General features: G+C 65.8%; 1 protein-coding gene across 1 annotated transcript; it reads left to right on the top strand.

Annotated features, from left to right (window-relative positions):
- Positions 1 to 3,572: 3,572 nt before the first annotated feature.
- Positions 3,573 to 13,710, top strand: ALX3 (ALX homeobox 3). Its single transcript, XM_028502887.2, has 4 exons — positions 3,573 to 3,935; positions 9,129 to 9,445; positions 12,094 to 12,222; positions 12,619 to 13,710. The coding sequence occupies exons 1-4, from the start codon at positions 3,653 to 3,655 to the stop codon at positions 12,925 to 12,927; spliced, it is 1,038 nt and encodes a 345-aa protein (XP_028358688.1). The 5' UTR covers positions 3,573 to 3,652; the 3' UTR covers positions 12,928 to 13,710.
- Positions 13,711 to 13,754: the final 44 nt, after the last annotated feature.

Genomic DNA, 13,754 nt, shown 5'->3' with positions numbered 1-13,754 from the left:
TCACCCCAATGTCAGATGTGAGGTCCCGTCTCCCCCGTCCTTCCAGCCCCTCCGGGAGAAGAGGGGGGCACTCACCTTCACGGGGTGCAGGCTGGGGGAAGCCGAAATGAAAGCAGAGCGCTGGCTGGGACGGAAGTCTCCCGGTTCGAGCACTGACCGTCCAGTGGGGGCTGGGAGCCAGCAGCTCTGCTCTCGAGACCAGATCTCACTCCCATCCAAATCCGAGCTCCTTCCCTTTTGGCGAGCCACGGCCATGGCCACGGCCACGGTCACGGTCATCCTCGAAGAGTGGACGCCGCTCGAGGACGGGGGCCCGTCTGCCTCACGTGCGGCTGCGTCCCAGGGCCAGCGAATGCCGGTCACGTGGTGGCGGGTCCTCCTCCCACGTGAATGAACGAAGCAGTTAGCCGGTGCAAGACAGCTGCATAGAACCGGTCAGTGGACTGTATCACGTCCCTTTTAAAAGTAGTGTTTCCCAGCGGGTGCAGAGGTTTTTCTTTTTACGATGCTTTCACGACAGAACCCAGAATGTTCCGGGTCACCTGGCCCACTCATCTTGCCTGCTCTAAGGACGATGCATCAGTGACAAACACTATTGTAGTTCCAGCTGGTCATTAAACAGTGCGAACCACAAACTCACAAAGTCTCTTTAAACTCTGCCTCACATCTGGCTGCCTCCGTGGGTCGTAAAACCTCTCAGGTGTTGGACACTCTGTTTCATTTAGTCTCAGCTCGGAGGCAACCCCTCTCCGCCTACTGCAGAGCTGCCACGGCTGGGTGCCGAGAGGGTCTCCACAAACCGCCACTGGGTGACCAGGAAGGCGGCGGTGTGACTCCAGCCAGGACCAGCTCTGTCCCCCTGCGCCCTGGCCTCCACTGCTTCCCTTTGGTGGACACCACAGACGTGAGTGCGAATTCTGGCTCTGCCACTGAGCGGCTGCATCCACCCTGGAGGGCTGGCTCCCTCCGCGGCCTCAGTCTCCTTCTCTGTGAAATGGGGACAAGGGTGTTTACTTCACGACGTTGTTGGGAGACTTCAAGAGCCTGGTGGATACAGAGGATTAGCGAGAGCGTCTGGCACGCTGTCCATGCTGTGTGTTAGCTGATGCTTCCGTCTCTCCACGGCGGGCCCCTGTGGTTCTCCAGGACCTCTCGGCCCTCCTAGGAAGGAAAACTCAGCAAGTAGTTTGCCCTTTTCGGGCGCTGTCCATGCACCTGCCCCATCGAAGTCTTCCAGACCACATACGGATCCAGACAGGAGTTCGCACCAGTGATTTAAAGGGGCAATGGCAGAGGCTCCGCCAGGTGCCCTGCCTTGCATGCCCCTAGGACAAAACCCTCCCAGGAGGGCGACTCCAGCCACCCCTCCAGCCTGAATGTAAACCCGGGCTTCCTGCCCCTCAGCTCATCACGCGGCACCACCTCAGCCCCTCAGCCCTTCAGAGCAGGAGAATGGCAGGGGGGACTGTGGGGCGTGGGGAGGGGCGGAGGTCCCCAGGGCTCTCTTCTCGGCCCCAGCCCCTGGCCTGTTCAGACGGGGTTAGCAGCCTTCCATCACTGCGGCCACATGACCCAGAAGTCGGGCTGCTGTCTCTGACTACCGCTGTGACAGCGGGAATCTCTTCCGTTAACGCAGTTCATCACATCCCCCGAAGCCTGAGCGCTTTCCATATCCCTCCGCCGCGCGCACTGCCCGCGTTTATGATGAGGAAACTGAGGCTTAGTGAGTCACCCGAGGCAAAACGCGTGGCATCTAGGCCAGGCTGCCTTGTTTGAACTGTCGGTGGGGACACTTTTCCTGTGTCACACTTGCATCTCACACAGGAAGCCACACGATTCCTTGGTGCAACGGATGAAGGGGTCCCGCGTGGACACCAACATCCCCCTCCGTGGGAAAACAATGTCCACCGCACACCCCAATAACTCTGGAAAAGCATGACGCGTAGTCCAAAGGGATCACACCAGTTGTCTGCCCAGAGCTGGGATCCACGGGATCCCAGGGAACAGATCCCTGGCGAGGCCAGAGAGGAACTTCATTCTGAGCCGAGCCTCCTCCCTCCTGGCTGGAAGCAGCAGCCCCAGGTGCTCCCGGCTCACCGCCCCGTCTGCAGGCTGTGAGCAGCTGCCCTAATGGCCACGATGCCTCCAGTGTGGCGTTCAAACCAATAAGGCTTCAGAGAAGTTACGGTATGTTTAATAACGGCTTAATGACTGCTCGCAAGATGCAAGGCTTCTGGTTCCTGTTTGGCCTTGATTTACGGCCCAGCTCGGGCTGAGGACAGCCACGAAGCCCCTTCTGAGCCCCCAGCGGAAGAGGGAGGTGTTCACACCAGGCTTCTTGGATTCCTTTAAAAATTGAGAATTCAAATGAAACACAAATGATGTTTGACTCGCCAGCCACCTCTCCTCCCTGGTCTCTGGAGGCACAGAAAATAAAGCGGGGGGGGGGGGGCATGGCTGATTCCCCAGAGGGACCCCTCAATCCACAGAGGCGAGCAGGGCCCTCTGGTATTTCTTGTGCCGAGGATCCCAGGCAGGGTGGGGGTCGAGTCTCTCGTCGGAAATCAGGCTGAGCTACTGCCTTCCTCCTGTACTTCCCTTTGGCTGGAGAGCGCCCCCCCCCCACCCCCCAGGAGATGCGATGCTCCCACCCTCCCTTCCCTGCAAGATGGCTGGCCTGGGGCAGAGGAGCCCGGGGTCTGAGCTGCAGGCAGCCCCTCTACAGGGGGTGCCCCCCACCCCGGCACTCGCAGATCATCTGCCCGCTGACAAGCATTCACTCCGTGCCTGCCATTCAAACCCAAACCCCGCACCTCTCCGCCACCTGCTCCAGAGGTCGCGCCTGCCGGTCTCCCTTCAATTGCCCGGGAGAGTCTCCCTACGGGCTCAGGCCCTGCGCCGCTTCAGACCCACCAGGAATACATAGAAAGAGGCTGAGGGCTGACTGGGTCTGACCTCCACAGTTAGATGAGGAGAGGGGCTGGCTGGTTCCAGGTCCCACAGCTAAAGACAGTGCCCAGCCCCCAGCCCCACAGCAGAGCCGTTTGCACACCACACGCCCAGTGACTCTCCATCCCAGGGAGACACCAGAGCTAAGGGAGGTGTTTGCTGGAGGCGACCATTCCCCAGCCCCCAGCAAGGAGTTAGGTCACGTCCCAGCCCTTACCTGCCTCGCCCTTATCCTAGACTGATGTCTGGAGACCAGGCCAACAAGTTCAACTGGGGGAGGGGGGATATGCGGTTTGGGGGGAGGACTGCCTTCCCCCTCCAGGGGCAAGAGCCTCTAGGCCGGGTATCAGGACCAAGGGTGCTGCTCTGGGCAAGGGACTCCCGGAGACGGGCAGACAAAGGGGTCTGCCTGCCCCTTTGCTCCAGCTGCCTCGGGTAGGCAGGCTGGGGTGAATCTGGGGGCTCTCGGGCTCCGAGGGGTTAACCCGCGCAGGGGCCGCACGTGACGTGGATGGTTCCAGCCGAGGCGCGGCCCCCTCCGCTGCCCGCCGCGCCCCCCCACCCCGCCCCACCAACGCGGCGCACGCAGCTCCCGGGGGCTCCGCGCCCCCGAGCCCAGGTCCCTCCCCCTTGGCGGGCGCTCACAGGCCGCGCGGGCAGCGCGAGCCCTGGAGCCCCGGCGGCCTCTGCGCCCCGAGCCGGCATGGACCCCGAGCGCTGCGCGCCTTTCGGCGTGGGGCCGGGGCCCGGGCCCGACCTCTATGCAGCCGCCGGGGATGAGCCTCAGGACGCCCAGGGGACCTCCGCCACCGCGCCTCACCTGCACCCCGCGCCGCCCCGGGGCCCGCGACTGACCCGCTTTCCGGCCTGCGGGCCCCTGGAGCCCTACCTCCCAGAGCCGGCCAAGCCGCCCACCAAGTACCTGCAGGACCTGGGGCCCGGCCCGGCGCTCAACGGCGGCCACTTCTACGAGGGCCCCGCGGAAGGTAACGCGCGGCGCGGGGTGCAGCGCGCAGCTGGACCCGCTCCCCTTTCCTCCCCGCCCGCCCCGGCCTTCCCGTTTCCCTCCGCGGCTCGACTATTTCTCAACTTTGTGACCCTCTCGCCCTGGCCCACGGCTGCCTTGGGAGCGGGACTCGCGGGAGCCCAGGCCGGGCAAAAGCCGGCACAGCGCAGGAGGCAGAGCCACGCGAGCCTTCCGCGGCCGCAATGGGAGGCTGGAGGTCGAGGAAGGGTGGAGGGGCGAAGGCCGGGGCCCAGTCGGCCCGAAGGCGGGAGGGAGAGCTGCGCTGGCGGGAGTGGGGCTGCAACTGCCACCCACCCAGAAACCCTGGCGGGGCCCAGGGCCCGGGTGCCACACTCAGCCCTTGGCCCCGATACGGGGACAGAAGTGTGGCTTTTTTTGGTGTCCAGCTCCGGCGGCAGCCCCGAGGCTGGGCTCCGACCCAGAATGGCCCTGCCCGCCCGCCGAGGGCTGCGGCCTGGCCCCTGCCGGCCTCTCCTCCCCAGGTCCAGCTCCTCGGGGAAGGCGCTCAAGGGGTGGCCGCCGCTGGTCCCGCAGTGCCGGGGCCACGCTCACTAAGTGGTAACGGTGCTCTTGTTTCTCCCACTAACCTGGCCTCCCCGTCGCTAGCTCGGCGATGGCCCCGCTTCTTGCAGCCGTGGCTTCCTTGCACTGAGTCGTCACCGCTGGGCCGTCGGGAGCAGCCCGGGCGGGCCTACTCCGCGGGCGCCTCGGTGCCCGCGCCTCCGTGCTCCGTGCACTCTGGTCAGTTGGACCGCGCCACCTCCCGAGATCGCGCCCGAACGCTGGGGCCTGGCAGGCGTCTCCGCAGCCCCGCCAGCGCCCACTGCGCCGGCGGATGTGTGGGAGACAGGGCGCCGGCCCCTTCTGCGCCGCCGCCTCCCGCAGCTTAGGCCCAGAGCTGCGTCCTCCGAGATCGGCCTAACCCGCTTCCGACCGGCTGGCTCCTTGAGGACCCCCGCGGAGTGGACGGGCAGCTCCGGCCTCGCGCAGCCGGCGGTGGGAGTGTGTAGGAGAGGGCGGGAGGGGTGTGGGGGTCAGCGGAGGAAATGAGCGAGGCCGCGGAGCTTCGTGTCTGTGGCCTTTGAAAGAGGCTCTCCTGATAGAAACCACAGTTGGGACTTAATGAGAAGCAGTTGGCCTGGCTCCTCTGATCCCAGCCAGAGGCGGCGGTCGCGCAGCGCCGACAGCACCGTCGGGGACAGGTACCCTGCCTAGCTGGGCGCCGGGCGAATGGCAGAATCCACCCTGCGGGCCTGCTGCGCGCGCCGGATCTCGCACGGGCCGCCGGGCGCCAAGACCCGCCCGACGCCGAGTAAACGGCGGAGAGCGCTGGAGCAGAAGGAGCGGCGAGGGCGAGGGGGCCAGCAACGAAATACGCGGAAAGAAAACCAGAGAGCGTAAACCACCGAAAAGAGGGAAAAGGAAACCGAACGAAGCATCGGAGGAGAGAGGCGACGACGAGAGTCGAGGCGGTCGGCGAGCGGGGCAGAACGGGAAGGAACAGACGAAAAACGAACGAGGAAAAAAAGCCAGCGAGATCGAAGGAAGCGGGTAAATGGAGGAGAGCAAAGACGAAGGGAGTCGGCGCAGACAAAACGAAAGAAGAAGGGGACACCCTAAAAGAGCAGAAAGTAGCAAAATGATAACGAGTGAGAGAAGACGACGAACGATCCGAGCTGCGCAGAGGACAGGCCGAACGGAAAGGGGGCGCCGCGGGGGCGAGCGGACCCCGGAAAGAGGTCTGGCGCCCCCGCGCCCCCTCTGGAACTCGGCGGGCGGAGGGGCGCGCGGCCCGCGCGCCTGAGGCGGGGCCCCGCGCTGGGGAGCGACCGCCCCGGGGTGCGGGGCGCGCAGTCTGCGTGTGAAATGTGGCGGGCAAAGGGGGGACCCGCCTTATTTCCCGGCTTTTAAAATAACGGGCTTGAACGTTTCCAGTTCAGACCAGTGAGCTCGCAGCTGCTCCCCATCTGCGGCGCGATCTTGGCCGCGGCTGGGCACTGGTGCGCCCCGGAGCCTGGTTCACCCCGCTCCTCTCTCGCTCTTGGAGGGAGAGCGCCGGGCCCTGGTCTGGACCCCGCTGCGTCCAGTCGGTGCCCGCCACCCTTCTGCCCCCTGCGCGTGGCTGCTCAGGGCACCGGAGAGGTGCCCGCCGTGTGCGTCCCGCTCTGCGGGGCCTTGCAGTCTGTCCCCTCGCTGGGCTCCCTGACCTCGGAACTCGCCGGCTGGCTCGCAGGCCGTGAGCGGGGTTACTTTCGGGGCTGCACTTCCCGGGGCAGACGGTGGCTTGAGGAGAGTTCCAGCTCATCCGCCCAGGCAGAGACCTCTAGGGCCAGGGGTGTCCAACCCGTGGCCAGCGGGTCCCACTCTGCCCAGGATGATTATGAATGTGACCCACCACAAAATTGTAAATATCCTTAAAACTTTTTTTTTTTGGCACATCAGTTTTTGTTAGCATTTGTGTATTTAATGTGTGGCCCAAGACAACTCTTCTTCCAGTGTGGCCCAGAGACGCCAGAAGGCCGGACACCCCGACCGGCCAAGGCTGGGAAACTCCAGGGTGAGCACCAGGCCCCACTGGGGCCCCCACATGCTGTGCTTTGGCTGCACTGGCTTCGGGTCCGCCGCCCTGAGCAGCGGCGGGAGCCCTGGCCTCTGCGAGCACTGAGGGTCGATCGGAGGCGGCCCTGGCGCAGCTCAGGCTGGGGCGAAAGCTCAAAGCGGGGGGTTGGGCCTGTGGACTCAGTGGACGCCATGGTGAGGGGCAGTGGGGCTCCGGGCGGGCGCACACCGCTGGGCCGCCCGCCCGGCTGCCGCTAGCAGGGGCAGCAGGAGTGCTGTGAGCACGAGAGCCAGGGATGAGCGCCGTGGCCCTTCCGAGGTCCTCGTCCTGGCTCCTGACTTTCGTGGTGCTGCGGCTACACGGGCCGGATACCCAGGTGTGGAGCCCCAGGCTTGGAGTCGCCAACATGAGCACTCTCCCTGAACTGCCCAGTGTCCCCACCAGGTGCAGGGGACTCCTACACACTGCCTGACACACCTGGATGGCACCCGGGCCTTGGAGAGCACCCTTCCCCTGAGGAGCCTGGATGCCAACCGCTGGCCCGCTGACCTGCTCCACCTCCACCTCCACCTCCTCTCTGGGCAGCAGCGCTGCTTGGTGTTCTCTGAGGCGCCGCACCCCATCCCCCCAAAGAGGAGGAATGCCGCCCTCGCCCTCGGCCCCCCAGGGTCCTCCAGGCAGTTGGGGAAGGTCTGGGGTGATGGCGAGGAGAGAGACCAGAGTTGTTCTCTGGTCTCTGAGAGGGCTGCAGAATGGGCAGGCGTGGGGGGCCACCCACGGCCAGCTGGCTTGGCCCTTTTGGGGGTAGTAGCATCCTGAGACGTCCCCGTGCACGTTCAGCCCTGATCCTGGGGGGCTGCCGGTCAGGAAGGCAAGTCCTACGGCCCCAGATCTGGCCCCTTCCTCCGGGCAGACCCCTTTGGAGCAGATACTGAGGGCCAGGGAGGCAGAAGAGCAAGCCCCAGAGCTTGGGGGGTGGGGGGGGGCTCTGCAGTGATGTCAGCACTCCCCGGCCCCCCGCCCTGAGCCCTGCCCCCCCCCCCCCCCCCGGAGTCCGGGGACCTCCTGCTGACTTCTCCACATCTCAGGCCTGCTGGGTGCGGGGGTGCCCCCTTTTGGCCTCCCGGGCTCCCCGATCGCTCCCAACTGTCTGCTTCACCTCACTTCCAGGGGTCCTTCCTCCTAAGCTCCTACCCCAGAACGACAAGAGCCCTGCGTGGCCCAGAGCGGAAGCGGGCGGGAGGTGGTGGCTGGCCCATTTTCTCTGCGGTCCGAGCGTCCCCTGCTGTGAAGGAAACTGGCCCCTGGCCCGTCGTTTGCACGCAGCCAGGGGTCAGGCCTGACCCGACTCTCCCGGGCCACCAGGACACACAGCAGGGAGCACCCTTCACCACCTGGGTGGCCCTGCGAGGTCCCTGCCCCCTACCCTCCTGCCAAGGGACACCTGCACCACCTGTCCTCCACAGCGCAGACAGGGGCTGGTGGGACCCGGAAGCCCGCCCTCCAGCCCCACCCTCCCCGCCACAGCTGCCATCCCGACTCCAAGCCCCGGGGAAGGAGCTGCGGTCTGGTGCCAGCTCGCTGGGCCTCCTGGGGGCCGGCCCGGGGCTAGGGAAGGGGCCCTGTGAGTCAGTGGGGCGTCTTCGTGGCGTCTCCCGTCATCCCGGCAGGCAGACTGCTGCGTGGAGATTTCATGGTGAGGCTGTGGGGGGTCCTCGCCAGAGGGGGAGAGCGTGGCCGTTGGGGCAGGACTTCGCCAGCTTCCGGAGTGCAGGCCTAGGCCCCTGGAGTGGGGCTCTTGGGGGCTGTCCCGGTCCGCAGACAGGTCCCCCTGCTTGTGAGCAGCTCCAGAGGAGGGCGGGACAACCTACAATGGGGTCGGGGGCTGAGCCCCGTCCCCACACCGACCCCCCTTCTCTGAGCACGGCTTAGCTCCTCTCTATTGCTGGAGCTTCGGCCGTTGCCCGAACACCACAGTTGCTGGAGGGACGAGACGATCCCTCTGGAAGCTTCTTTGCCCCATCTTGCCCTTTATACCCCAGGGCTGGGGGACTTCACTCAGCCCCGAGATGTGGGGTCCAGGCAAGGCAGTGCCGCCGAACCGGCCAGGCTGTCTGAGCATCCCTGTCGGCATCTGTGTCGCGGGCGCGAGGGCGTGGGAACCAAGGCCTGCAGCGACGGGGACACGGAGGTCCTCTCTGGGGGGGGGGGGGGCGGGCAGGGACATGTCAGCCGCCCCATCCTCACTCCCTCCGCCCGCCCAGGCGCTAGGCCGCGCCGTGGCGCCATCCTGGCACCGCCACACCCCGTGGGACGCGCCCCCGCAGCGTGCTTCCCCGAAATGGACCTCCCTGGGCCCCAGCAGACCCGCCCGGAACACAGACAGCATGGCTCCCTGGGGCCCCCTCCCCAGCTGGAGGCTCCGCAGGAAGGCCTCCCGATGCCAGGCTCCATGGAGGGTGGCTGCGGAGGGAGGGGAGAGAAGGGAAGGGGGAGGCGGGGACTGAAGCGTCAACAGTCTTCCCCTCCCTCCATTCCACCCACAAAACCCCTGGTTCGGTTTCCATCCTCCTTTTCGTGTTTCCATTGCAGCTGAGGAGAAGGCCTCCAAAGCCGCCAGCTTCCCCCAGCTGCCCTTGGACTGCCGCGGGGGCCCCAGAGACGGGCCCTCTACCATGCAAGGCTCCCCGGGCCCTTGCCTGGCCGGCCTGCGCATCCCTCTGTCCCCGGGACTCCCCGACTCCATGGAGTTGGCCAAGAACAAGAGCAAGAAGCGCCGCAACCGCACGACCTTCAGCACCTTCCAGCTGGAGGAGCTGGAGAAAGTCTTCCAGAAAACCCACTACCCTGACGTGTACGCCCGGGAGCAGCTGGCTCTGCGCACGGACCTCACCGAGGCCCGAGTACAGGTGAGGGCGCTCTGGGCCCTCAGCTGCCTCGACCACCCAGACGGTGGGCCAGGCACCCCCGGGGGCTGGGCTCGCCCCCCACACCCAGCGCTGCTGGGGCCACAGGCTGGAGGTCCGAGTGGAGGCTCAGGCCTGCGTGTGGGGCCGGTGGCCTCCGGGAGTCCGAGACCCATGTGGCAGCCCCATCTCCACTGCGTGCTCGATGACCAGGTGACGTGGGGCCGGCCCGTGACTGTCTCGGTCTCCGTCCCCCAGTCTAGGAGAGGGTGATGGGGCTGCCTGCTCAGGGGGCAGCCTTGAGGAGTCGGCCAGGCAGTGTTCTGGAAGCAGAGGAACGAGGAGGACCTATCAGGGCTGCTCCAGAGGTGGCTGCCCAGAATGCGGGGGCCCCGATGGGGGTGTCTCGGGCGCAGTGGTACTCAAAGCCATCCCGCACCTGTGACCTCCAGTCCCACCGACACTCAGACCCTGGCTCTGAGCCAGCCAAACTCGCCCAACAGGGATGCGGGCCAGGCTTCTGGATGGGCTGGGGCCAGCTTCACAAAGGGTGGGGCCCAGCTGTGGGGGCACGGGTGGCAGACTGACAGGCGCTGGGAACGGGGGAGAGGGAGGAAGGAAGTCCCTGGCTAGGCCATTTTGGAGGAGAGGAAGAACCCGAAGGTGGCCAGCAGGGGGTGGGGCTGGGAGGCTCAGGCAGGGTCTGGCTCAAGGGCAAGGTGGTGGTTGCTGCCCTTGCACGCTGCACCACAGGCTCCCTGGGTGGGAGGCCCTGGGGAGGCATGGGTGTGGGCTTCTGGGGAAGGCGAGGGGACAGACTCCAGGCAGGAGACCTGGCTGTCACCCCCCTGTCAGGCTCCCCCAGGGTCTGTGGAGGCACCGGGGCTGGCGGCTCCGGCAGACTGTGGGGACCGTCGGGCCAGCCGGGTCCAGCAGAGAGCGCTCTACAGCTGGACTCCGCGTAAGACCAGAGGACCTGGGGCCACGTCCCCTTCTCTGCCGAGTCCTCCTGCTCCCATGTCCCCCCCCCCCAAAACGGGTGTCTGGGGCTGCCCACCAGGGCTCTGCGGGGCCTGCAGCCATCAGAGTGACATGACCAACCCCAGGGGACACAAGCTGCAGAAGGCCAGAACACCCTGTCCCCGGAGGCCTCGGCAGGCCGCTGGGCTGCGGTCTGACCAGCCACCCCTATGGGACTGCCCTGGACACGAGCCCCAGTCCTCTCCTCGGCCCTCCAGCGCTGGAGGGTGTAGGCAGAGCCACGAGGCCCCAGACGCAGTGCAGAAGCTTCCCGGTGATTGGGGCTGCGGGGTAGGGATGCTGTCTCCAACGGGAGCGGGACAGCCACCCACAGGCCCCGCTGTGCAGGGGATAATGAGGCCACGTATGGGACAATACAAAGGCCCAGAGCACAGGTGGCAGCCTGCGGTGGGGGGTCCAGGGAGAGCAGGTGGTGAGAGGGAAGAATTCCCAGGCAAGCGATCCACCTCACTGGCCCCAGGTGCCCTCAGAGGCCTGCAGGGGAGGGAAAGTCAGGAAAGGACGGCCGAGTGGACAGGAGCCGGGCAGGCGGGGTGCCCTGCCCCTGGGCTTGCCCCGGCCCACTGCCAGATCTCTGCAACCAGGGTCGGGGGACGGCTGTGCCCGGCTCCCAAACTCAGGGCCTGGCCTGCTTGCCTGGGTAGGATGATGGTGGAGGAGTGTGACGAGCTGCGCTGGGGTTACTTTTGCACATGGGCGTGCGTGCACGCTCAAACACACAGGGCTGCTTCTAATGCAGCCTTGGAGGCCAGCATGTAAGTTTGTGAAATGATAGTGCAAACACTGATACACATACATGTAGCAGTCCTTGGGCACGTGCCCAAGGACAAATTCATCACAGACACGCACACACAGGCGCACAGCACACCACACGCCACCCGGGCTGCCAGGAGCTCGCAGACGAAGGGCAGACACGGACTCCAACACAGACAGTGGCCACAGGGTGTGGTCTGAGACACGTGAGGGACAGGGGATGGTGCCCAGCTCAGATGCACGGGCTCGGGGAGGGTGGGCGCGGGCAGTGCAGGCAGGGACAGCCTGACAGAGGCAGGGACAAGCAAGGGGCAGAGTGTTTCAAAGGCCGGCTGGGCCGGAGGCAGCGGGGCAGCGCCGAGCGCGGCAGCCTGGCAGGGGAGGAGGCTGTGGAGCAGGCAGGGCCTGGTGCAAGGGCTGGGCTCCGGGCTGAGCTCCCCGGGAAGCTAGTGGGGCTCTAAGCAGGGCTAGGGCCTGAACAGAAATACTTTTAACATTCCTCAGATGCCAGGAGGTGGGGGACTAGAAAAGAAGAGGAGGCTGGTGGCTAGAACCCCAATATATGTGTGCCAGCACCTTGGAACCCCAGGCCACGGAGCACCACGACACCCTTAGCAGACACGGTCAGGCTGGAGAACCAGAGTGACTCAGCCTGGAGACTGGAGGGGGTACTGGGGGGCGCTCTCCCAGGCTCCCCAGCTCTGAAAACCATGTGGACTTACAAGTTCCTGCCACTTGAGACCCCCAGCCAGGAGCCAGCTGCCCACCCTGTGCTCCACGAGCACCAGCTCTCTCCCCAGCCCGCTGCACTCCCCCAGCCGCTCTGTCGCCCCTCACCTTCTGCCCCCCGCCCCCAGGTCTGGTTCCAGAACCGCAGAGCCAAGTGGCGGAAGCGGGAGCGTTACGGGAAGGTCCAGGAGGGGCGGAACCCCTTCACGTCTGCCTATGACATCTCTGCGCTGCCCCGAACAGACAGCCACCCCCAGGTGAGACCCCTCCACGACCCCAGTCTGGGCTTGACCACATCCCAGGGGTAGCCAGCACGAGTGTGAGCTCTGGCCCTGGGGAGCCCCGGAGTGCCACTGGGTCCTGTGCGGCCGACTGTGGGCAAATCTCTTCCCCCGCTGCCCAGCGGCTGGTCTCCCCGGTGATGCCTGCAGGGCAGCCGGCACACAGGGACCGTGGGAAAAACCCCATCCTGAGATGCGGCGGGAGGGGCCTCCTGTGAGCACTGCGGGCAGGAGGGTGGCAGATTCTAGACCTGGGCGGAGTGGAGGCCTCTCGGGAAAGTGTCGGGAGCCCCAAGGGCAAAGTGAGCCCCTAGGTAGGGAGGCAGCCCCCGGGGCTACCGATTCACGGGCCTGCTTTGTCTCTCTTCTCAGCTGCAGAGCGCCCTGTGGCCCGGCCCAGGGTCTGGGAGCCCGGCTGGGCCCTGCCTCGTGTCTCCGGAGGGCATCCCCGCCCCGTGCATGTCTCCGTACTCCCACTCGCACGGGAACGTGGCCGGCTTCGTGGGGGTGCCAGCCTCCCCCGGAGCCCACCCCGGCATCTACTCCCTCCACAGCTTTTCCCCTGCCCTGGGGGACCACAGCTTTGACACCTCCCCGGACGCCGACTACAAGTCCCCCAGCCTCGTGTCGCTCAGGGTGAAGCCCAAGGAGCCACCCAGCCTGCTGAACTGGACCACGTGATGATGATGTGTGTGGACACGCAGACTCAGCTGCCACCCCCGTCCTGCTCCTGGCTGCTCCCGCCCACCCTGGACCGGACGCCAGAGAGAACGCACCTCGGCCCCCCGGCCCCGGTGGCTCCCAGGGGCAGGCGGAGCAGCTGGGACCCTCGCCTCCCGCCAGAATAAGGCGGGGCTGCCCAGGAGGAGAGGGGGCTTCTCCCCCCCCCCCACCACATTGGGTCCCCTCACCCAAACGCTGGGCTGGAGCTGCCGCCCTGCTTCCTTCCGACCTCATCCAAGGCCCACTGTTGTCCCTCCCACTGACGCAGCTTCGTGGGCTCCTCACTGTCGGATGCAGGAGAACGGGAGGAGGACGCAGGTTGAGCCAGGAGTTGTTCTTGTGACTCAGGGGAAACCGGAACCTTCGGAGGTTTCCCTGCGGGGGCCTCACTCCCTCCTCCCACCACCAGAGGGCGCTCACCAGGGCCTGAAGCTGGAGGTCAAAGGCACCAGGCCTCCCCTTCTCCCCTGTACCCGCCCCACCCGCGCCCCCACATGCTGTGGAGTCCTCTCCACCCCGAGGGGCAGGAATTCCACCAGAAACCACCAAATATTTGGATTCTCCTCCATGGGACCAGGCCAGAGATATGCCATGGGAACCCTGGACTCACTTGGTTTACTCACTGGGCGTTGGTAAGCATAAAACAGATTCCCAGCCTCTGACCCCGAGATCCCAACCCCCCCTTTTGTAAACATGCTTTTGTAAAAAAAAAAAAAGTGCTGCCCAGCATAACAATAAAGGTGGCGGATCTTCAGGGTTTGCCCTTGGGCTGGTCTGCGCTCAGG

Source organism: Phyllostomus discolor, chromosome 14 (assembly GCF_004126475.2).
Source record: "Phyllostomus discolor isolate MPI-MPIP mPhyDis1 chromosome 14, mPhyDis1.pri.v3, whole genome shotgun sequence".
NCBI lineage: Eukaryota > Metazoa > Chordata > Mammalia > Chiroptera > Phyllostomidae > Phyllostomus > Phyllostomus discolor.
This window is presented reverse-complemented; position numbering and strand designations above follow the sequence as displayed.